Source organism: Crinia signifera, chromosome 9 (genome assembly GCF_055691185.1).
Source record: "Crinia signifera chromosome 9, ASM5569118v1, whole genome shotgun sequence".
NCBI classification, from domain to species: Eukaryota; Metazoa; Chordata; class Amphibia; order Anura; family Myobatrachidae; genus Crinia; species Crinia signifera.
This window is the reverse complement of record NC_139225.1, coordinates 54428273-54454373: the sequence shown is the minus strand read 5'-3', so window position 1 is coordinate 54454373 and position 26101 is coordinate 54428273. Positions and strand designations below refer to the sequence as shown.

The 26101-nt window shown below is 47.0% G+C and overlaps 1 protein-coding gene across 2 annotated transcripts in view; it reads left to right on the top strand.

Moving 5' to 3' along the window:
• The first annotated feature begins 4900 nt into the window (after positions 1-4900).
• The window catches only part of LOC146035561 (Krueppel-like factor 8), an 86682-nt gene continuing 65481 nt past the window's right edge, over positions 4901-26101 (top strand). Inside the window, exon 1 of one of the 2 annotated variants that reach the window (XM_083159084.1) lies at positions 4901-5416. In XM_083159084.1, coding sequence (XP_083015210.1) covers positions 5396-5416 — 21 coding nt within the window. In that variant the 5' untranslated portion in view covers positions 4901-5395. Of the gene's footprint in view, positions 5417-6603; positions 6624-26101 lie in introns of those variants that run through there. The other variant, XM_083159085.1, reaches the window with a different exon arrangement.

Genomic DNA, 26101 nt, shown 5'->3' with positions numbered 1-26101 from the left:
GAAATGAATGTTATTGAGGTTAATATAGCGTAGGAGCAAAAAAAATAAAAAATTCTGCGATTTTAGCAGTTTTTATGCTTTTTTAACAAAAAAATCAGAACCCAAAACCCAAGAAATCCAAACACAAAACACTTAGGAGGTGTTTTGGCAAAACCCATTAGAACCCAAAACCTCAAGGTAATCAGAACCCAAAACCCGAAAAGTGGCCAGTGCACATCTCTACTTTCTGATTCTCATACCCTATTACATTTGGCCCATGATATTTGTTTCCCGTTATTTTAAGGAGGTGGGCACCAAACTTCAACTTGCCCCCAAGCATTTGGGATGACCTTACGCCTCTTACACTTTCAATTTTAATAAAAGAAGCCTGCACTGAAGTCACAGATCTCTTTAGGCTCCTGTCAAACTCACACCTTGTAATGAATCTATGTATGGATCATTTGGTCTACAACAACTAGGTCGACAAGCATTGGGTCGACATGGGTCTAGGTCGATATGGGACAAGGTCGTTATGGGCAAGGTCGACTGTCAAAAGGTCAACATGGGGTTTTTCACAGTTTTTTCCCTGAATGTCAACATGGACACAGTTTGAAGTGCACCGCATCTGCTCGCAATGCTTTGGGCACTATTTTATTCTCTCACCACACCCTAGTGGATGGTAGGGCATGAAATACTGCCTGTCGGCACATGTTGGCTCAAAAAACTGTGAAAAACCCCATGTCGACCTTGCCCATGTCGACCTGATGCTTGTGTCGATCTAATGACCGTTGACCTAAACCCATGTCGACCTAGACCAGGGCTGGGCAACACCGGCCCTCCAGATATTAGTGAACTACACATCCCAGGATGCTTTGCATTAGTTTTGCTATGTGGCCATGCTGAAACTGATGCAAGGCATGCTGGGATGTGTAGTTCACTAACATCTGGAGGGCCAGTGTTACCCAGCCCTGACCAAGACCCATGTCGACACCATGCTTGTCGACCAATTTGTTGTAGACCAAATGACTGTATCCCATGAATCTTATATCACAGGTTGCACTGGTTTCCTACAGTGACTATAGGATAAAATGTGCATGGACCGCATTACAGACAAACTTGCTCCCTTCATCTTGCAGCCTATTATATACTGTGGGCCCAAAGCAATAAGAATCAAAAAGTGCAATATTTTTGAAGAAATTTTCGGTACTTGTGTAATATCAGGGCGCCCATTACGTAGTGGTGAATTGAGAATACCAATACAGCACTATGCTGGCTACGTAAATTACTTAAGTGGCTCTGAAGCCCTAAAAACAAAAATTTTATAAAGTGTGGTGAGCGCAGCGAGCCACTGAGCCCGAAGCATTGCGAGCGGCTGTGGCTTGCTGCGCTCACCACACTTTATAAAATCAACTCCACGCCGACGTGGATACTGGGGGTATGATGTGGATAGTGGGGGTAAAATGGCTGGTCTATACCAACCCTCCTCCGGCCCGGGCACCGCGTCGATCCTCGCTGACTCCCCGGCAGTCACATTCAGTCCCCCTGCTTCGGCACTCGTCACGGACGCTGTATGCAATTAGCGTAGTGCCACTGGGGGAGCAGGGAAATGTGATGCGCCACCAGCGGCAGTAAGGCTGAATTACGTACAGCGTCCTCTGCAAGTGCCGGAGCAGGGGGACTGAATGTGACTGGCGGGGAGTCACCGTGGATTGCGGGGTTCGATGCAGTGCCCAGGCCGGAGGAGGGTAAGTATAAACCACACCACCCTGCGGCAATGCCAGGCTTTGGTATGAAGGGTAACACTAGATATTGCTGCCATTTCCCTATAGAATCAGTAGGCTTCATTTTGCATCCTTACTGAGAGGGATACGATCGGATCTCTCTCAGCATCCCCGTGGCTGCCCTGCACAGACAGACATTCTGGCCATAAACACAGAAGCATACCTCCCAACAGTCCCGATTTTATCGGGACAGTCCCGATTGTCAGGGCCTGTCCCGATGTCCCACCCGCGGGCGGCAGTGTCCCGCGGTGTGGGGGGGCTGTTGGGAGTCCCCCCTGTCAGCTGCTAAGCAGCGGGGAATAAACGCTATTCCCGCAGCCAGGGGACTGGGGGCATGGCTAGAGGCTCACAGAGCCTCTGGGTCATGCCCCCATAGCGGCAAAATGGGGGCGTGGCCTCGCGGAAGAGACGCGAGTATAGGCCACGCCCCCAAATTAGGTCCCCCCCCCCGAAAATTTCGGCGCTCCTCCGGCGCGCAGGAGCATCGTCCCGCCTACAGAACTTGAAAAGTTGGGAGGTATGCAGAAGTCCAGTGACCGGTGCTCATCACAAAGGGTGGCTCTTATCGGGAGAGCTGCTCTTTGAATTATTAATCAAATATGTTAGTAACACTGAGGTAAGTGGTGGGGGAATGGGATCATTCGGCAGACTGCATTTAGGTCTACAAGCATTAGGTCTACACCATTAGGTCGACTTGCATTTAGGTCGACCTGACTGAAGGTCGACATGGGTTAGGTTGACAGGGTCATTAGGTTGACATGGGTTAGGTCGACAGGTGTTAGGTCGACAGGGTCATTAGGTCGACAGGTATAAGGTCGACAGGGTCATTAGGTCGATAGTGAAAAAGTCAACGTTTTTATTTTATTTTCAAGCGTCAACAGAGTCAACATAGCACCGCGTCCCCTCGCATCGGGCACACTATTTTATTCTCCCACCACGCCCTAGCGGATGGTAGGGCATGAAATACCACCTGTCGGCACATGTCGACTCATAAAACAGTCAAATGACCCCATGTTTGCCTGTCGACCTTCCCCATGTCGACCTAATGACCCTGTTGACCTTATAAAAGTGGACCTTATAAAAGTCGACCTAATGACCCTGTCAACCTTCAGTCATGTCGACCTAAATGCAGGTCGACCTAGTGGTGTAGACCTAATGCTTGTAGACCTAAATGTTGTAGACAATATGACCGTATCCCGTGGTTGGATATACCTCAAATGGTTGGTACATCCCGCCCTTGTGGTAAGCAATATGAAAGAAATGAAAGTTAAAATTTAATTGATTACTATGGAATACAGCATTTTTACATTTTCGAAGCTTTAGTAAATCTACCAACATAACAATAAAGTTTTAAAGGGCCCATTTATAATGTATCGCATATACAGTGCGATCTGGGTTGAATGTTAACGCCCAGGATCGCATTGTAAAATAAGATCCTAGCAATGGGATGTATCATCCCACAAGCACAGGGCTCTGAAAGGAAGTCAGGGGGAATGCGCATGCATGGTTAGCGCTGACCCCTGCCGACCGCACTGCCCCGGCAGCAGTGCGGTGTGTAGCCCAGGGTTGCCGACCCTCCCGGAATTTGCGGGAGTCTCCCGAAAATCGGGTCCTTCCTCCCGGCCCCCGGAAGGGTGGGCAACCCTCCCGGAATCAGGGGGACCCCCACTGAGCCCCCCGATCGCGGCATTTATATGCCGCAATCCGCGGGTCTCAGGGGAGGGGGCGGAGCTAAAACGGCACAATCGTGACGTTTTAGCCCCGCCCCCTCCTTGGATATCAGTTATTTAGTCTATTTCCCGTAATGGGGGTGGGGCTTAATGACGTCACAGTTAAGCCCCGCCCCCAAAAATCGTAATGAAAGCTTCCTCTCCGGGCTTCTCCCGGAGAGGATTTTCTAAAAGTCGGCAACCCTGGTGTAGCCCATAGGCTACAATGGGCTATCGCCATCTCAGAATGGCGATAGTTCAGGGAAACCTATGGAGCATGCAGCCGGCTGCGATGCAAGGGGATTGCAGCAGGAATCGGAGATTCCTGCTGTGATCCCCCTTTGGTACATTTGGATGATACTTAATATTTGCAGCTAACCCCGAAAACGGGTGTTTTGGGGGATTTAGCCGCAAATATTGTTTGATAAATGCAATCCTAAATGTCCTTGTCAGTACCACAAAGCAGAATTTCTGAAACAAACACACAGAGGGCCTGATTCAGGTTCACTTGCTAAACAGCGGTCATTCACTGCCTAGTGAGCAGGTTAATGCCGCCAAAATGCCTGCCACCCTATCCCCTCGGTACCATGCGAGGGGATGTGTATGCAAATATTGGGACAGCCATAATACACTGGGCATTCCCCTGCTACCATCCCTGCAGCGAACAGCCCAGCAAGTGTGTAAAGGTGTGTACACACGGGAGGCAATATATTGCTCAGTGTCTTCTTTTCATCAGTGACCAGAGATGGTCGCTGATGAAAGGGAACTTCTGCCGGGGGAGCCGCAGAGGAAATCAGCTGCAACCAGCAATCATAAGGGGGCTAAAAACGGGAGCGTGCATACTCCAATCGCTGGCAATATGGTCGCTCAGCAACCATTTTGCAAGCGATAAATGCCCGTGTGTATGCACCTTAACTCACCAAATATGCTTGTTGCTGCGGTTTGCACATGCACAAACCCAGACCATCGGGGCTGAATCGGCCCCAGACTTTGTTGCAGTTTTCAGAACTGTGACCAATAACTGTTTTACTCATTCGTGGGACATCAATATGCAGTGATGTGGTTTTTGGTCCCCACAATATTACTGCAAGGTCTCTTAGAGCTATAAAGCATTTCCTTTGCAATGTTGCATTTGTCATAGACCATGATATTGCATTGGTACACATCTGTGAATGGCACATTACTTGAAATGTTGATAGAAAACACAAACAGGTGTGTAGATATATACAGTATATAAGTACAAGCACTCATATCATTAATTATAATCATCAGAACTTGCAATATTACAAAATTCTTTAAAAAAATAGCTAGAATATATTGGCAGAGCAGAGTCCTAGAGGTGGCTCCCTTGGCTGGGTGGTTGTGCAGTGCAGGTCTGACTGACAAGCTGGGTGTGGGGTGGAGTTGCAGGGTGTGGTTAGGGTCAAGGCTGCTAAGGAGGAGAGGAGGAGTGTAAGGAAACAGAAAAGCAGCTAGAAGAGAGAGACGAATGAGACATTATGCTGTAAGGAGGAGGTCACCGTAGCCACAATATAGATTTGGGGAAACAGTGCAGTAAGGGCTATTAGTAGGACAGGACCCCACCCCTCAACACACCCACCACTGGGAGGACAGCACTGAGGCATAGAAAGCTGCTTACAACCTGAGCAGGGGAAACATGAGAGGTCCCCCCAAATAAATGGAGACTGTCTTGTGAATTGTTCGTGTATAGATTTTATACATTGCTTGCACCAGGGCCCCACCCCATAAACACACCCAGAATGTACTGAAGAGAGGAGGAGGGGAGGAAGACAAAAAGAGAAGGCAGCCTGGACAGGGAGACCTCCAGACATTGTAGCGGGTCCTGCACTGCATACAGGAGAGCGACATTACTCTGGCACCCGGGCTGCAGCGGAGATCCTTTCTGTGGTTGCTGGGCAGCGGGCGATGCATCCGGAGACACAGGCGGTAAGTGCTCGCTGTCACCTGCCCTGTATATGTCTGGCCCATGTGCAGGGAGCAGCTGGAAGGGTCTTTGCGCATTGGGAATATATACATATGATTTACACTGAGATGTGCTGGAACATCGCACAATCTGTAGTAGAGGATCAGGGTACATCAGCTGCCTACTCCGACACTAGACTCCATCTTGGTGCCTCTTAAAGAGACAGTACACCTAAAAGGAGGGAACCGAGTGCATTGGTTGGATGCTGAAGTAAAGGAGGGGTTAAACTTTCCCAGCTATTCATCGATCTAAAGAGAAACAAATACATACTGTAATCCCTGTGTAACATTGCATATGCATACCACTGTTGTGCCTGATACATTCCATTGCATACCATATGTATATTGCATATCAGCAGTGCATGCATTTAGCTGAATGTTTATACACAGGACATTGTGTCTATTCCAACACAGGTTCAGTAGACTGAACCATCTACATTCAATGGGCCAGCCCATGGTACTAGATTAGCATTTGTATTGCAGGCATTGTTGGCTAATAATGTGGAGGATGTGTGCTTATTTCTGGCATGGTTCTATGTATTTTACAAGTAAATGCCTCCATTGCATATTCACCTGCAGCAGGAATCATTAGAGGCATAATATGTAAATGTCACTGATAAGACTTTTAAATATATATCTGTTTACTGTTTGTTAGGCTTAGGAGGAACCATCTCATAGTTGATTACGTAATGTTCAACCTGTGTAGCTTATACTACCTCCAAAGCTATGATATATTGTATATAGGGTAACTATGCCATTGAACTGGAACATATGAATTACACCGGTTTTGTGGCTGATGGACTTTTTCCCTGCATTTCACCTGGCTTTTAAGCAGATAGAGAATATATGTAATTCATGAGTATCACCGTTTAAAGGGATTGTATGGGAAACTCTCTTTTCTAAATACACATCTGGTATCAAATACACAAAGCTATGTCTGTGCGGTTTTAGTCTGTGTTATTAATTTTATTTGTACATATACAGTATTACATCTGATTTGGCAATAATTCCCTTCCTAAGTTCTTTCTCTCCTTTCAGTACATTGATCAGGGAAGTGAAAAAGTGGGAGGAGGGATGCTTCCCATCCACATTCCCATGCAAGGTCATCTGCATATTCTGTGGACCACTCTTCTAGTTTACACCTTCCTCAGGAAGCACGGCACACCTATGGGTAAATTTACTAAGATTAGAGTTCTATTGAAGATGGGATTTTGCACATAGAACCTATCAAATTCTACTAATTTATTTAGCACCTTCTTGAAAATAATAAATATAATCTGATTGGTTGCCATGGACAACATAACATCTTTAGTAGAACTGCCTTATTAGTAAATGTATCCCTGAGATGTAGTAGTGTTCATTCTAGCACCCATCAGCTTTGAAAACCCATGCAGTTCCTTTTCCTTGCCTGGGGTGTTGCTGTCTGCTGCAGTGCTTCTAGCACACGGTGATCTGTATATCAGTACGGATATGCTTACCAGATTTGTGCTAGAAACATCACAGCAAACAGCGGCACCCCAGGCAGGGAACAGGAACTGCATGGGTTTTCAAAGCTGGCAGGTGCTAGAATGAACGCTAAGATGGAAAAGGTTCTTATTGAGGATCTAAATTATAATTTCTTCTTTCTTAGCATGTTGGAGCACAAAATCTAGATAATGTTCTTTACTCTTTTCTCACATGTTCCCCGTAGTTGTAGTAGTAGTAGTATGGGAGAAAGTTGCTACAAAGGTTAATTTTATAAGGGTAGTTCCCAGAACGGGGGGTGCGACACATGGTCATACATGTGCATGGCCTAGCGGGCCTGAGGCTATGCCCACTTTCTTATGTAAATATTACAAAGTTGGTAGGTGTGTGTGTGTGTGTAAGGAATTGCAGATTGTAAGATCTAATGGCAAGGGACTGGAGTGAATGACAGATATTATCTGCCTAATGCTGTGTAATTGGTAATGATATACAGTATAAACAATAATAATAGCCTTTTCCAGCAAAGCTTTGCAAAAAACTTCCCTAGCGATATCAGCACTTGCATATGTATTTGAACTTATTCAAAACCATTATAACTACATTATATATAATAGATAAATAAAAAGGGGAGCGGGGGGGGGGGGGGTGGATGATAAAGTGGAACAGATAGCCACATTTAGAAAACGTGGTAGTGTGCACATTGCTGACTTACCAAACCAGATGATTTAATAGCGATCTAATAAAGTAGAGCATGTGCCACTTTACCGTGTTTTTTTTTTTTCTTTTTTTTATCTGCTTTGTTAAATTAGGTGGTACTTGTTTCCTAGAACGCCCACAATCGGGGGTAATTGTATACCTTAACTTAAGGTACACGATTACCCCCGATGGACCCGATTTCCTTTGAAATCAGGTCCATTTTGCCGGCAAAGGCAAAATCGGGTCCATTGCGTCGGTCGGGTGCATTAACATGGCACGCGACCAAAGCGATGGACCCGATTTTGCCATAGGGTTCAATGTTAAAATATCTTTAACATTGTAATCAGGAAAAAAATGGAAAATGGGCCATTTCTCATTGTATATGCCCCCCCCCCCCCTCCCATTGAGAACGTCACCCCACGATTGACGCCAACCCGAAACGTGGCGAGCGGCGGCGGTACGCGGCCTCCGACCTTTTCATACCCCTACTATCCACGTGGGCGTGGACTTGAAAATATAAAGTTTGGCGAGCGCAGCAAGGGGACGCGTATACCTGTGAAATTGTTATACGCGTCCCCTCGCGGGGCTCGCTGCGCTCGCCATGCTTCGGGCTCGCTGCGCTCGCCACACTTTATATTCTCAACTTCACGCCGACGTGGATAGTAGGGGTATGAAAAGGTCGGAGGACGCGTACCGCCGACCCTCGCGGGCTCGCTACGCTCTCCACGCTTCGGGATGGCGTCAATCGTGGGGTGCCGTTGAGGGGGTTAAAATTGGGGTCTGGGGAGAATTTTACATTGAATCCAATTTAAAATAGGGTCCCAGGGACCCTATTCACATTTCAATCAATGTAAAAATCGGTGCCATCACGTCGGTCGCATTCGATGCGATTGATGCGACCGACCCGATCAAAATCGGTGTGGCCGTTCTAGGAAACAAGTACCAATTAGGTAAGTAATCTTAATAGGTATCAAAGTCTTCTTTTTGTGTACCTATTTCTATTCTATTAACTTAAAAAAAAAAAAGCCAGTATGCAGGTGAATTCTGTGCCAGCCCATATTTAGGACTACTAATCAGCAGTCATATAATATTCTATATGGGTAAATGTATTGGTGCTTAGCGCAGTGCTATATAATAACTTAGCACTTAGTATTAAAAACAGGAATGCATATATGAAGCAATGATCATCTATTTTCTTATTGCATTTTTACTAAAAAGAAAGGATTATTACAGCTTTATAAAAGTCTGTTGAAAAAAACCCAAACATTTCTACAGTGGTACATTCTGCTTGTGTAAACAATGCCACCAGCGAGCATTATAACAACTTTTTTTTAAATTTTTCCCATACACAGATGTAGGAATGGCGGTGTCTGTTTCTTACCAGTCCCATCATTGGCTCTGGGCTTCTTTGCACACACGTCTTCTGACTCCAGAAGGTGCAGGAGCAGTTTTGTGTCAGCACTATGCTGATACGGTACAGGAAAGGCAGAGCTAGACGGAGGGGCAAATTATCTTTCCACCACTTTAGCAACTTTCTGTCTTCTCCATTATGCATCCTAGCCATTGGAGAACATAGGATGTCCTCCATACATACTTCCCTGATTTGCTAATCTCACTGGACTGGTTTTCTATAAAATCCTGCAAAGCTCTCCATACATCTCTGTCTTGAGTTGACATGTAAATATACTTCTGCACATGCTCGGAAGGTAATCTTTATCTTATATAGAAGAATAGTACTTTTAAAAGTTGAATTGCTGCCATTGTATCCTATTTAAGTGAAAATGAAAAGCTCTTCCCCTGACACGCGCAAAATGCTACAGATCTGAATGCTATATTTACTGCCATTGTGTTTTGGATAATGACACATAATAATTGTGCCCTACTTTTTTTTTCTGCTACATACTCTTCTCTTTTGAAATGTACATCTGCAAACATGTACTATATACCTTACTTATACCCCTTTTACACCAACGAAAAACCCAGGTCGGACCCAGGTCGGACCCAGGTCAGTGTTGGTGTAAATGGGACCAACCCAGGTCCATTGACACTGGTCTCCTACCCAGGTCCTGACCAGGGTTGAACACTGGTCGGACCTGGGTCGTGAGCGGTGTAAATGGTCCCAACCCAGGTCGGGACATCTGGCTAGTGCTGAAAGGATACCAGAAGCACGGGACGCCTTTCCGTAAGTCAGTACCATGCATTCCACAGTGCATTGCAGCAGCAGAAGACAGCAACCCGTGCGGACAGTGCACACAGGCTGCTACCTGGCACTCCACAGGTGGACCTGCCACAACCTGTCAAGGTTAGCCATCACTGCCCTAGTGGATATTAGGGCATGAAATACCGCCTGTCTGTATATGTCGGCTCATTAAACAGTGAAAAATCCTATGCCGACCTAATGCTTGTGTCGACCTAATGACCTGTTGACCTTGTCCCATGTGGACCTTGCAGTATGTTGACCTAGTGGTGTCGACCTAATGACTGTCGACCATCTTTAGGTCGACCAACTGTCTGCTGCTGCAGGGGCAGAGGACTGAGGGGAGCACATGGGTGATGCTGCACTTTTATACCGCTATGTGCGCTTCATCACTGAATATAACTTTTTGAAAAAATATTTTGCTAAATAAACCAACCAACATTTTTCAATGCTAATTTTTTATGTCTTTGAATTTTTATTTAAATCATTGAGGGAAGGTTGGTTGGCAGTTTATCAGTCCTAAAATTGACATTTTTAATGTCATCCATAGTGAAAAGCAGGGCTGACCCAGGTTCAGTGTAAATGGTGCAGACCCAGGTCCGACCCAGGTTGAAGTGCTGTGTAAATGGGGTATGAAGCAGGATCCGACCCTGGAAACTTCCGTGTTCAAAGACCAGGGTCCGACCAGGGATTTTGGTGTAAAAGGGGTATTAATCTATAGCTGTACTCTAAAGCTGTGTACACCTGGTGCATTTTTGGCTACAATTTTAACTATATATTAAAATTAGGTTAGTAGAATAGCCATAATCATAGGTGTTCAAGAGGCTTGTGATACCGATGCATGGTCCTGTGGTGTCGGTATCACAAGGGAAAACAGACTATACAGACAAGTCTATTTTGACTATATTGCATGTATTTATTTATTTTTATAGCGCTCACACATATTCCACAGCACTTTACAGAGAATATTTGAACATTCACATCAGTCCCTGCCCCAGTGGAGTTTACAATCTATATTCCCTACCACATGTACAGGCACACACATTCACTCTTGGGTTAATATTGTTTTGAGCCAATTAAACTAACAGTATATTCTTGGATTGTGGGAGGAAATCAGAGCACCCGGAGGAAACCCACACAAGCATCGGGTGAATATGAACCCATGTCCTCAGTGCTGTGAGGCAGTAATGCAAACCATTACATTGTCCATGCCGGTAGTATGTATTTGGCCTTGGTGTGTGCCCACACCTTTTATTCCTTCAAATCTTTCCATTTATAGAAGCTTGTTTCCTCTGTTCCCAATATATTTTTTTTAAATTTGACTGTACCACATAATAAATGGTACACCACTTCTTGGGGGCATAACCAACCAATAATGTCACACTAGCCAATAATGTCACATTTTGTTATCTGGGGCGGGATGCTGTGGGGGGCATTCAGCTGTGGGGGTATCGCGAGCAAAAGCTGGCGATACCCCATAGAAGCTTATAAGCTACTTACCACATACCACGCACTCCGCATGACCCCCGCCAACCCGCGCCTCCCCCCTTTACAGGGGCTGGCTGGTTGGCAACTTTCAGCCTAGGAGGCAAGTCCAGAGCATAGGCCCATAACATAGATTACCCCCCTGGAAAAATAGATCATTGCCGCAAGTAGGCAGAGAATAATTCAGTAAGAGGGAGAGGGCGAAGCTAAGATCACAATGTGTGATCAGACTAAAAAATTGAAAACATTTGTTCCATCAGATGGGGGGGCTGGGAAAAACCCCTGTATTATTGTATTATTATCATTATTATAACAGGACACCACAGGCTGCTCCCCCTGCATAATACCAGGACCCCACAGGATGCTCCCCCTGCATAATACCAGGACCCCACAGGCTGCTCCCCCAGCATAAAACCAGGACACCACAGGCTGCTCCCCCAGCATAAAACCAGGACCCCACAGGCTGCTCTCCCAGCATAATAAAAGGTCACAACAGGCTGCACAATAAAAGGGGGACACCACAGGAAACAGCAGAAATGTTGCTTCTGCGGCTCCCTGCTTGTCTGCCCTGCTTAGTGCTTACTTGGTCGCGGCCACAGTCCCCGACCTCCGCCTGCCAGATAAGTTCCACAGCTCCACAGACGCATGGGTGGGCTAGCGGGCGGAGTCATCAGCATCTGTCACCGCCGGGCATCAGGAGGAACAGGCTGCCGGGCCCTCCTCCACATAGCCCTGGAGGCCGGCAGCCATGTTTCTGTAGATGGCGGCCATGTTTTGATAGTTGGAGGCGGCAGAGGTAATGGTGTGTACACACGTTAGATGTGCCTTAAGATCCTATCCACGATCTGATCACATAGGATCGTGGATAGTAGTGTTCCCCCTAGGAATTATGGGGGGCAGGGCGCTGGTTTGGCGGACCGGGCACGCCGACGTCACGGCGGGGGGCGTGCCCGGGCCGCCGCGTCACGCTAGGGGGCGTGCCCTGGCCGCCGCGTCACGCTAGGGGGCGTGCCCGGGCCGCCGCGTCACGCTAGGGGGGCGTGCCCGGGCCGCCGCGTCACGCTAGGGGGGCGTGCCTGGGCTGCCACGTCAATACAGGAGGCGTGCCCGGGCTGCCGCATCACCCTAGGAGGCGTGCCCGGGCCGCCGCATCGATGAAGGGGCTTGCCCGGCCATGACTACGTCACTGAGCTGCCGGGACGTAGCCATGGCCGGGCAAGCCCCCTTCAGCGATGCGACGGCCCGGGCACTCCGGCGGGCACAATGCAGGCTGATTTAGCGGGGCGCTGCTAATGGGGCAGGGCACATTTTGCCCTTTAAAAACCGGGCAGGGCGCAGCGCCCCGCTAAAACAGCCTAGCGGGAACACTAGGATAGGATCTTAAGGCACATCCGATTTGCATCCTATCTTGACTATATAGTGCAGATCTGCACTATATAGACAAGGCAGCCAAGACTTTCTGGCTTCCGATACATGAACGCGCATCGGGATCGGATCGGGATCGCAAGGGTTAAAACCCTTGCGATCTGCATCCGATGCCGATCCGATGTTGACGATATCGTCAACATCGGAAAGGAAATCGGACCGTGTGTACACAGCATAAGACAGCCGCGGCCCGCAAAACTCCTGTTAGAGCGGCCTGGGGGGCAGATGGCACCCGGCCCAGCCTTCCCCTTCACCCCTCATGAGGTAGTTTTTACTTGAATGTTTTGACAGAATTAACATTAATTGTTCACAGGTTTCATGGTCTGTCACAATCAGTATGATTTGATTTTAAATTTTTATCAGGTCTATGTTACTGAAATGGCCTATTTTTAATTGCCTATCAAAGTTCAGTTTGCGACACTACCCCACCCCAGCCTTTCGGTGCTAATTTACATTAACTAGTGATGTTTGAATACTCTGAAAATATTTTTATATTGGTTGTTTTGTTTAATTTATCTTTATACTTCTTGTGGATTCCCATGTAACCACAGTTGCTCAAACTTAGATGTATGAGTGTGCATACTTTTCTCTTTCTAAATACACACACATCCTGTTTGTAATTTGAAAGTTTCAACCATAAGCAAGTACTGAAACTGATGCCTCCAATAAATCTGTACTATTCCCAATACACATGGGGTGAGGGAAACTCTGTACTGAGCAATAATGCTTAGTACAGTTCATTCTGCACCAGCGATGTGTGCTGAGCGATCTTGCTTGATGACTAGATTTATACTGCATGCAGTATAAATCTAGCCTGGTGATGTATGGGACTGCACATCGCTGGGGGCCATATACACTGAGCGATCTGTGCTTCATTAATACAAATGGCTACAATCACCCTTTGTGAATGCCGCATTACACTAATTTTTGTTGCAATATCCACAATTTTTTGTTGTGTGATATGAACCAAGTGCTTATTATCATGAGATGTTATAGAATATGCAGTTTCCCACACAACATTTTCACAACCTACCTGACCCTCCCTGTAAGTAGTATTTTATATGTAGACCTGCCTATACACCTATGATTACACAGTCTCTCTGGACATCTCTCTGATGCAAAATCACAGCACTGAGACCATTGGAGAGGTCAAGACTACATTTCATATTGTTCACATGAATTTCTTGCATGGTTCCATTGTTCTTTGCATCAAGCTAGTGTGTACTTGCAATCAGGGATGGTCCAGGGTGAAGGGAAATTGCCAAAACATTGTCCTTATTGCCTTTTAGCCTACTGTGTACCCACCCCAATTCTTCTATTAGTAATGCATGCAGTAGTTATAAGTAATTACAATTCAATGTGGTGAAGGAAGGGTTGGGATCATTAGGTTGACATGGCTTTAGGTCGACAGGTCATTAGGTCGACATGGACTAGGTTGACAGTCAAAAGGTCGACATGTTTTTTTTTACTTTCATTCATTGTGGGGTACTGAGGTCTTATAACCTTGGGGAATAGAGGGTATCCGACAGGAGACAGGCACATAACATTTTCTTCAACCAGTGTGTGCTGGCTCCTCCCCTCTACTTCCCCCTACTAGCCAGTTTTAGAAAATGTGCCCTCAGGAGAGGATGCACACTCCTGGAGATCCAGAGAGTTTTTTCTTCAATTTATTTTAGTTTGTTATTTTCGGGTTGCTGTTTGGGCTTAACAGCTTCCCTGCGACGAGGGAAGCCGGGGGAAGGGACTGCTGCAGGCCTCTCAAGGAACCGAACTGATCCCTGCTGCAGGTCCACCGACCTGAGAGGGTGCTCTTACCGCGGGCATTGCGCTGCAGCGAGCACACCCCCAGCTGCCGCACACAGCCTGAAAACGTCGGTGGTGAGTGATAACCGGGTCCCCTCAGTGGGGATGCCGGTTTTATGACTGCAGTGTGTTTAAGGGGGTATTCTTTTCTCCAACATGGTGAGAAAAATAACTTGCATGATTTGCAGCAACAAGTTTGCTCCTAGCTCCACATCACAGGTTGCATGTGAGCAATGTATGTCACCACAGCTCAGTAACATGTCTGCGCAGTGCAGTAGCTCGCAGGCTGACTCCCAGGAACCTTCATGGGCCACTGGTATGAAAGCCATGTTAGAGACTGTCTCATCACAGCTGGCGACAAATAATTTGCAGATTAAGCAAGTCCAACAGGATTTAAAGGTCCTGTCAGCGAGGGTGGATATTCTTACACCCATGCCAGGGGTGTCCCGTAAAAGGGCACTTGATGCCGTGGCACCTGACTCCGATATGGATGATGGTGATGGCGATGGCGACGCAGATGACAGGCGTCAGTCTTGCATCCAAGGTACTGAAAACCTTGTCCTTGCTGTAAGAGAAGTACTAGATTTACCTCTATCCACACCGGTTGAGGGTGACCCATTTTTTGTGTCACACAGAAGGCAAGATATCATCTTTCCTGAACAGTCTGATTTAGAAGAGGTGTTCAAAGCTGCCTGGAAAAATCCAGAGAAACGCTTCATTGTCCAAGCGTTTTAAATCTACCTTCCCTTTTGACCCCACGGGTAGGAAGGTGTGGGAGGAGCCCCCTATAGTGGATGCTTCGGTGTCCCGCCTTTCAAAAAAGGTGGTGCTCCCAGTCCCAGGTACCTCTACCTTAAAGGACGCGGTCGATAGGAAACTAGATGGCACAGTAAAGGCTATGTATACAGCCAGTGGGGCATCTCAACGCCCGGTGCTTGCTAGTTGCTGGATGGCAAAAGCCATCTTTACATGGGCAGGCCAGATACAAGAAGGCCTGTTGGGTGACATGGATGTACCTACGGTAGCTGAAAAGCTACGTCACATCCAGGACACAGCAAAGATGATGTGCGAAGCACAAAAAGAGTTAGGTGCAATTAATGCCCGCAACTCGGCCATGGCTGTGTCGGCCCGTAGGGCCCTGTAGTTGCGGCAGTGGGTCGCTGACGCGGACTACAAATGCAGCGTAGAGAGTCTCCCCTTCACAGGGGATAGGCTCTTTGGGAGTGAACTGGATGATTTGATATCAAAAGCTACGGCTGGTAAGTCCACATTCCTCCCGTCAGCCTCCACCCCGGTAAGACGCCCTGTCACAGGGGGTTCACAGCAGTCCTTTCGGACCTCTAAATTCAGGTCCAAGGCCAGAGGAGGCTCCACCGCCAATAGAGGCGCCAGGGGTAAGCCGAGGAAGGCAGCGGCTGCTGCTACAAGAGACCGTAGCACAAGCGCAGCTACCCCTAAGCCCACCGCATGACGGGCCACTCCCACCTCGGGATATTCCCGCGGTGGGTGCAAGACTGAGGTTCTTCAGTCACGTGTGGGATGCATCCGCCCTCGACCCTTTGGTCAGGGCCATTATTTCACACGGTTACAGGCTGGAGTTCGAAAGACCACCCCCTCAGAGATATTTCAGGTCGGGACTCCCAGCAGCAGCAGAGGATTGCAGTATCCTCAGACAAGCTGTACAAAAGCTGATCCTAGCACAGGTCATTATACCAGTGCCAGCTGCAGAAAGGAACAAGGGTTACTTTTAAACCTATTTGTGGTTCCAAAACCAAATGGGTCGGTTCGACCCATCTTAAATCTAAAGTCCCTGAACCCCCTACTGGAGGGTGTTCAAATAACTGGAATCCCTGAGGGCAGTGATTGCAGGTCTGGAAGAGGGAGAATATCTAGCGTCCATCGATGTGAAGGACGCATACCTCCACATACCGGTGTGGGCCCCACACCAGGCCTTCCTGAGATTTGCAATCCTGGAGGAACAATTCCAGTTCCAAGCCCTACCATTTGGACTTTCAACGGCCCCACGAGTCTTCACCAAGGTGATGGCGGAGATGATGTCCTTACTAAGGGCTCAGGGGATAAACATCATCCCATACTTGGACGACTTGTTGCTGAAAGTGGAGTCAGTGTCTAAGCTGCTGGGGGCCATAGAGACAACCAGACATCTCCTGTCTCAGCACGGATGGATCCTGAATATACCAAAATCTTCACTGATTCCGTCCCAACGTCTCCAGTTCTTGGGGATGATTTTGTACACAGTGGAGAGAAGGGTGTTTCTCCCAGGGGAGAAGATTGCAGCAATACAACAGCTGTTGAGGGAGGTGCTAGCCCCAGAAAGAGTCTCGGTCTACCTCTGCATCAGACTGATGGCAACCTGCAGTGGTGGCTACATACACCAAATCTCCTTGCAGGGAGACGATTCGGGATCCAGGACTGGATCTTGATGACCACAGATGCCAGCCTTCACGGCTGGGGGGCAGTTACACAGGAGATGCGATTCCAGGGCCGGTGGTCATACATGGAAACACAGCTCCACATAAACATCTTGGAGCTGAGAGCTGTACACTATGCTCTTCTGGAGGCTCACTCCCTCCTGGAACATCAGGCGATACAAGTCCAGTCGGACAATGCAATGACAGTTGCTTACATAAACCGCCAAGGCGGTACGAAGAGCAGAGCGTGCATGAGAGAAGTCTTCAAGATTCTGACCTGGGTAGAGATGCATGCTGTGGCGATATCTGCCATATTCATACCCGGGGTGGACAACTGGGAGGCGGACTTCCTGAGTCGTCACGACCTTCACCCCGGGGAATGGGAGTCTGCATCCTCAGGTATTCGAAAGCATCGTAGATCTGTGGGGGCTCCCACAGATAGATTTAATGGCCTCAAGGACCAACCACAAGGTGGAAAGGTATTGCTCAAGGACAAGGGATTCTCGAGCAGAGGCAACAGATGCTCTGACCACAGACTGGTCATACGACCTAGTGTACCTGTTCCCGCCCCTCCCCCTCCTGGGGAGAGTGTTGCAGAGGATCAGACATCAGAGGGTGCAGGCAATCCTAATAGCACTGGATTGGCCCAGGAGAGCATGGTACGCAAGTCTGCAAAACATGCTGGTAGAAGAACCATGGCGGCTGCCTCTAAGAAGAGATTTTTTAGTACAGGGCCCCTTCGTCTAACAGGACTTAGGGCTTCTGCATTTAACGGCCTGGAGGTTGAGCGGAACATCCTAGCTCTGAAGGGATTTCATTCCTCGGTCATAAACACCATGACCCGGGCCAGGAAGGCAGTGACGGCCTCGCACTACCATAAGATCTGGCGTAGATATGTGTCTTGGTGCGAGCACATGAGTTTTCCGCCAGCAGATTTTAAATTAGACTGTTTCCTGCATTTCTTGCAGATGGGCCTTGATAAGGGACTCCGGCTGGGGTCTTTAAAAGTTCAAATATCGTCCCTTTCTGTCTTTTTTCAGAAAAAGTTAGCGCTCTATCCCGAAGTCCAGACCTTTTTGCAAGGAGTCTTGAGAATACAGCCTCCATTTGTGGCGCCAACGGCGCCTTGGGACCTAGATGTTGTCCTGGAGTACCTTCCGTCAGCCTGGTTTGAACCAGTGGACACCATTGACTTGAAATACCTCACCTGGAAGACGGTGACGCTACTGGCTCTGGCCTCGGCCAGAAGAGTTTCTGAGCTAGGTGCTCTCTTGTAAGAGTCCGTATCTGATTTTCCATCAAGACAGGGCGGAATTTCCGACAAGACAGCAGTTCCTGCCTAAAGTGGTCTCGGCGTTCCATATAAACCAGCCGATTGTGGTGCCTTCTTGTTCAGGACATTAAGATATTCCTGAGTCACTTGATGTGGTTAGAATCTTGCAGATCTACGTTAGAAGAACATCAAGGATCCGTAAGATGACGCACTAAAGAAAGGCTGCCCGGCATCAAAACAATCGATTGCTAGATGGATTCGTTCCACTATACAGCAAGCATATGTGGCAGCCCATTTGACTATTCCGGCCTCAGTGAGAGCTCATTCCACTAGAGCCATAGGAGCATCCTGGGCGGCTGATCGGGGTGTGTCAGCATTGCAGCTATGTAGAGCTGCCACCTGGTCTGGTCAACACACTTTCGTCAAATTTTATAAATTTGACACAGTGGCCAGGGATGATACCCAGTTTGGTCAGGCGGTGTTGCAACAGGCTCCGCACGTTCCCGCCCTTTCTGGAAGCTTTGGGACCTCCCCAAGTTTATAAGTCCTCAGTACCCCATAATGAATGAAAGTGAAAATAGGATTTTAATACCTACCGGTAAATCCTTTTCACTGAATTCATATGGGGTACTGAGCGCCCGCCTCAGTGCGGTGCTCTGTTTGCACAGGTTGTGATCCTGTTATTGCCTTCTTGCTAATTGCAATTTCGGGCATTCTTTAAAGTTATTGGTCCGTTGACCTGTTTAGGAGCAGCTGAGTTTTGGTGACTAATTGCTCCACAAAAATCTTATACAATTTATGTTTCTAATAACACAATGACGGGGTTAACTACGTTTAGTTGAGAGAGTTGTTGTGGTGTGCTGGTGCAAATCTCACCACGTTATCATTATGCTAATTCCTACCTCACATACGTTATCCTTCGGGCACAGTTTCTTAACTGGCTGGTAGGGGGAAGTAGAGGGGAGGAGCCAGCACACCCTGGTTGAAGAAAATGTTATGTGCCTGTCTCCTGTCGGATACCCTCTATGGACCTCAGTACCCCATATGAATTCAGTGAAAAGGATTTACCGGTAGGTATTAAAATCCTATTTTCACTTTTTTTTTTTTTTTTACCCGAATGTCGACACAGTCCGCATCCCCTCGCATCACTTGCTGCGCTCACAATGCTTTGGGCACAGTGCTCCACACACTATTTTGTTCTCACATCACACCCTAGTGCAGGGGTTCCTAATCTTTTTTGATTCACGGCACCCTAGAGAATCAGACTTTTTTTCACGGCACCCCTAGGTCAATTTTTTTTTATTTAGATTGGGTTTATATGCGATTCTTAGTGGCAGTTATGTGGTAAAGGGCAGGATTTGCTTCTGTCGGTACACATTCTATGATTGCCAGCTACCAGCACTGGTTTTGCTCATTAATAATAAACCATTAATAATTTGAGTTGGTCCTAGACCACCAAGCCGCGGCACCCCTGCATGTGTCCCGAGGCACCCCAGGGAGCCACGGCACACAGTTTGGGAACCACTGCCGTAGTGGATGGTAGGGCATGAAATACCGCCTGTCAGCTCAAAAAACAGTGAAAAACCCCATTTCGACCTTTTTGACTATCGACCTAGACCATGTCGACCTATCTCCATGTTGACCTAATGGTGTCGACCCAATGCTTGTCGACCTTCATGCTGTAGACCAAATGACATAATCCGTGGAGGAACCAGAGAATTTGTTCGGTACTTGTTCCCTAGCACGGCGCACAGATTTCCTACGTACTGCACTGTAGGGAAATCACATCGCATGGGCCATTATAATGGTATGCGATGCGATTTTATTTATTTATTTTTTTTTTTTTATGTAATTTTTTCTATGCTCATTGTACCCCACTATTTCGCATTGCATGTCCCGCAAAATCGCATGCGATTTTATAGGGTGTGCGATGCCATGACATAAGGTATACAATAATATGATTGTATCTCCCAAAAATATGTTTAACGCACCCCCCCCCCCCTCCCGACTATCCATGCCAGCTCGAAGCGCAGCGGAACGCGTCCTCCGACCTTTTCATTCCCACAACAACCAACGTTTCGGTGGTGGTCCCCCTTTGTCAAGGTGTGTAGGCTTTGATCTAACCTAACCAAAAAAGTGTGACCATACATCTATTTTTTGAGGTATGTAAAAAAAATTAAATAACCTATTAAGCTATTTAAGAAAAAGAAAATCATGTGTATGTGTATGTGTGTGTGTGTGTGTGTATATATATATATATATATATATATATATATATATATATATATATATATATATATATATATATATATATATATATATATATATATATATTGTAATAAAATTTTAAATATGTTATAATTGTATTCGGTATTTTCATGATATTAATTTATGAAAAATTGATATACAAGGACTTGCATCCAATGACAGTAAAGGTGCGTACACATGGGTGCGATTTTGTCCAAAATCGCGGGAAATATGGTCACTGAGCGACCATATTTCCCGTGATGGGAGTGTGCACCAGCGATATATCGCCGGGTGCGCGCTCCCGTTTTTGCCCCTGTGGTGATCGCTGGTCGCAGGAACATGCTCCTGCGACCAACTGATTACCACTGCCGGGCTCCCCCGGCAGTTTCTTTTTCATCAGCGACCATCTCTGGTCGCTGATGAACAGGAGAAACTGAGCAATATATTGCCATATATGGCTGAGCAATATATCTCCCCCGTGTGTACCGGGCTTTAGTTAAAGACCTTCTAATACAGGTAAAAATCCAGTAAAAAAAATAAATAAATAAAATTATTATAATGATCTTGTCAAATTGTTAGATACTTGAATATATATATATACACACACACACACACACACACACACACACACACACACACACACACACACACACACACACACACACACACGTATGTTTCTGGTTAATCCAGATAGTGAAATTCTACTCTAATGCTTATAGAGAAACTATAAAACCTCCCGGAATATCACAGTAAATTGAGAATAAGTATCCAGTCTATATCACTGTAAATATTCCCAGGTATGGTACTAGTCCTTTTCTCAGTAATAATTTTATCAACACACCCTGTATGTTACCTTGTAATTTGTTTTTTCTTTGCTATTTACGGCGCTGTGGACTCTTTGTGGCGCCTTATAAATAAACGTACTACTACTACTATGGTAGACTGCCGCTGATGGCTGCCTAGGTGCTGTGCAGCTCGGTGGGCATGTGTTCCCCACATGTAATGTCTTAAAGTAATGTATGTAATGCCTTCACCCCAGTGCTCGAAGTGGAAATTTTAAAGTGGGGGTATGGTAAAATAAAGGGTGCAGTTAAGCGCGCGCGCTCCGGAAAAGGGGGTGTGGCCACTGGAAAAGGGGGCGTGTCTTTAAGTGTAGTGTACCCCTTATACACATTGTACACCACACTATTAGGACCCCTTATGCTATCTAGTACTCGAGCACTGGACTACAGGATGTATAGGTGCAAAAAGGTGTTATAATTTACTTGCTCAATATGGATCCTCTATAATACAGGAAAGTGCAACACTATACAATATAGTATTAAATACAAAACCTTGTGGAAAGTGGCCATATTGTACAATTGCTACTCACCAGCTCACTGATCTTCATCTATGGGCTCCTTGGGTTGCTGTCTGTGTCCTGAAGTGGAGCACCCACTGTCCCTCTGCCCCCCCTGCACCTCGCTGTCCCCATTGCACTTCTCCATCCTCCTGTCCCTCTGCCCCCCCATCCTGCACCTCACTGTCCCCATTGCACCTCTCCATACCCCCTGTCCCCCCTGCACCTCTCAGTTATGGATCTGTTGTAAAGGTCTTCCCATGGGCTCCCCAAGTCAGCAGTCAGGGAGAGATGCAAAGTAAATGGACAACTGTCAGGGACCGAAGCTACAAACATGCCAGGCGAGGATCCTGTATATGGAGAGCCGTTAACAGCAGATACCAACTGCAGGCATCCAAGCTGGAAAATCACATGGGCAAGATGGCGCTGCCGCCTCCACGCAGCCCATGCCAAAAGGGCGACATAGAAGAGGTTGCAATGAGGCACACACTCACCCGCCACCGGGATTGAAGATGGAGCCAGCGGCACAGGAGGAGGGCAGAGGAGCACGGTCTACACAGCTGTGTTCACAGCAGCTTCCTGCTGCAGACTGCAGATCGGAGGCACAGCGACCCGCAAAGCAAGTCCTACAAGGCAGGGGACCTTCACACTGCCGCACTGACACTGGAGGTATCAGGGGGGTCACCGGGGGTTCAGCTGCACACATTGGGATACTCTCGCCGCTGTACAAATTAGTGGATGGATGTTGGCAGAGGCGGATTGGGGACTAAAAGTGGCCCTGGACAATTTCTGGAAGTAGCCTCACATAGGCAGCAACAAATCAATAATGGGTGGAGCCAGCATAACAGTAGGCGGGATTACTACATCATTATACTTAAAGACACCGGCGACAGGCAAGACTAAAACATCAATAGTGTCTGTCTAACCATCTAATGATTTTCCTCTCTGCGTCCGCATGCGAGCAGGTGTGTAAGCATACACATATGCTCGCATGGTAGTGAAGCAGTTCGGGTGGCCAGGGAATGTGCATTCTTCATTAACCTGCTCGCTAGGCATCGAATATATGCAGCCTGGCGAGCAGGTCTGAATCAGCCACTTTGTGCAGTGCAGGGAGAAGCAGCCGGTAATTCAGCTGCAATGTGACTAGAATAGTGGAAAGTGCAGGCTCCATCTATACAGCAGAACATTTACTCAGTAAGAGGCTTACGACCCATTGGTGCCCTTTAAATTACATAATGCCGGAGTGGATGTACCAATCGCCACAACAATTATTATATCAAGTGAAAGATGTGACGCAAAGTGGCATCTCCCCCTGTGTAAAACATACCCCTCCAAACGCAATACGTCCTTTACACATTATGCCACATGGAATGTGCCCCAAATTTACATTCTGACACACGGAATGAGCCCGATATTCACATTCTGACACAGAGAATGAGCCCAAAATTCACATCCTGACACGGAATGAGCCCAAAATTCACATCCTGACACAGGGAACGAGCCCGAAATTCACATTCTGATCAACATAAATCAACATAAAAGCACACACTGCAAATATGCACAAATATGCACTGATTAGATCCCTGGCACGGATTGAAATCAATTGCAGCTGGTATTGGCTAGTGGCCGAGCTTTATTTTAATTATGCGCTGCTGCTGGGCTTATTGGCGTTACTTATCTGACATCTACGGTTGTGGGTAAGGTGTGCTGGCAGAGCACTTGATCCCGATCTACCGGCGGGAGCTACATAATCGACTGGTAGATCGCGATCGAACTTTTGGCTAGCCCTGCTTTAGAGTCTCCACTCTGGGAGAGGCCCGGAGAGAAGACTCTGCAGCTTTTCCAGGGGTCGGGCTTACTGTCATGGAGCCCCACCCCTCATCCCGGAAAATGCCGCTCTTCATGGAGGGGGTGGTACTAAATGACGCAATTTGCCATTTAGCCGCACCCCCTCCCGAAAGAGGCGCAAATCTCGATATGAGGGAGAGGGTGTAGAGGCCCATGTGAAAGGCGGGGGGAGGAGGTGGGGGGAGGAGGGGGGGGGGGGTTGGAAAGGGGACCCTATTTCCGGGACCCTCCTGGACAATTCGGGAGGGTAAGCAACGCTGGAGGAAGCAGGCAGTGGAAGCATAAGAGGGCACAAGCATAAGAGGGCACAAACTAATCTACAACAATAAATCTACTTAGTCAGTGGCAGTGCTGACTTACTTACCAGTTAATTACCACTGCTGTTACTGGTACTCTTCTGTTGCTGAAAAATGGACAGAAATTGCAAGATTTTCATTCCAACCAGTCAGATTGTAAAGACAATCTGTGTTTCCAGTTAGAGATTTAAGGATATATTTTGGAGTTTTCTATTGAAGATGGCATGTTGCTATGGGCAACCAAACATATTCTATATTATCTTATAGAAGGTGCTAAATAAATAAGTAGAATCCAATTGGTTGCTGTGGGCAACATCCCATCTTCAGTAGAACTCTCATTACAGTAAATGTATTAGTGTGGTTTTTGACCTTCATAATGCGATGATAGCTTTATTTATTTATTTCTCTTTATTTAGATGTAGCGCCTCTCAGCCAGCGCTTGCCAGAATGGAGAGATGGCGCTCGCACGTCCCAGTTTCTGAGAGACGGGCAGGGTTAGATGGGGGTGCTTGGCAGGGACCTGCTGGAAGCTCCGTTGGAAGGGACGCGCGTGGGGACTGTCGGTTGGCGATCTGACCGTCAGACCCCCACTAAATGAAGCAAGCTCCATCTGTATATCGCACACATATTCTGCAGCGCTTTACAGTCCCTGCACCAGTGGGAGGAAACCGGAGTACCCAGAGTAAACCCACACAAGCATGGGGAGTACAGTATATACACTCTGCATAACTGCAGTCTTACCCTAAGAAACAATCACTAAAGCCCCATACACACTACCCGATATCATTAACAATGTATTGTTCATATCAGCTAGTTGTACACGCCATAATGTTAAGGACCTCCAGTCATCTGTGCTGCATGCACAATGTGAACTATATCAGCGATGCATGCAAGCAGGAGCTCTAGATCATTCAATCTCCTGTCGCTTTAGATGGGAGATTGTGCGCAATTGAATATGGCTCAATAAGGACATATCATTTTCATTACAAGGGTCAGCATTCTATCTTAATTGGGTATGGATCATAGAACAGACAGCAACTAGGTTGACAAGCATGACTGAAGGTTGAAATGCAGGCAGGTCGACAGGGTCATTAGGTTGACGTGAGGAAGGTCGACAGTCAAAAGGTCAACATAGAAACATAGAATTTGACAGCAGAAAATAACCACTTGGCCCGTTTATAAACATGTTACCTGAAACCATATTTGATCCTTATTTTTTCGTAAGGGTATCAATATGTCTATCCCAAGCATGTTTAAATTGTTCTTCGGTCCCAAATTTCAATACAGTCGACATGGACACTGAAATGTAGCACCGTGTCCCCTCACATTTGCTCACTGCACTCACCATGCTATGCTCGGCACACTATTTTATTCTCCCACCACACCCTAGTGGATGGTAGGGCATGAAATACCACCAGTTGGCACATGTCTGTTCATAAAATAGTAAAAAACTGCATGTCGATCTTTTGACTGTCGATCTTATGCTTGTGTCAACTCAATGACCCTGTCGACCTTCCTGCATGTCGACCTAGTGATTTTATCCCACTTAATTTTTCACCCTAGTTTCTTCTTTGTAAATAGATATTTTTTGCAGCAGCTTGAGAGGCAAGATTACCTGTAAAGAAAACCTAAAATAATGCTGCTTTCGGACCGCAAAAACTGTCTTTTTAAATGTTTCTAAAAACGGGTGAGACCGCTTAAACCCCTTTCACACCGCATATGTGAAACAGTGTTTTACCGTTTCAATGCCGTTTTCGTGGTCTGAAAGTTTACTGTTCTGGGGTTAGTTTACACCCTATGCCCTCCGTGAAGGGCCGGATTAAGGTCTGGGGGTCCCTCCCCCTTCTCCCGGATGGTGTTTTGGAAATGCCTCCATCAGGGGGTGGGAGGCATTTGAAAATGCCTCCGTGGGGGGTCCCCACCCGCTCATTAAATATTCACTGCACTGGGTTTCGTTCATTAGATATGCACAGCACATGAGCGGGACCACTATTGGCTGCGTCCTAAATACCTTTTCAGACCCGTTCAGACTGCAAAAAAAAATGGGTCTGGAACTGGTAGGACCCTGCTTTTTTACCGTTTCCAAATACCGTTTTTTTTTGGAAAAGGTAAAATCACTGTGGACCTTTCAGACCGCACATATT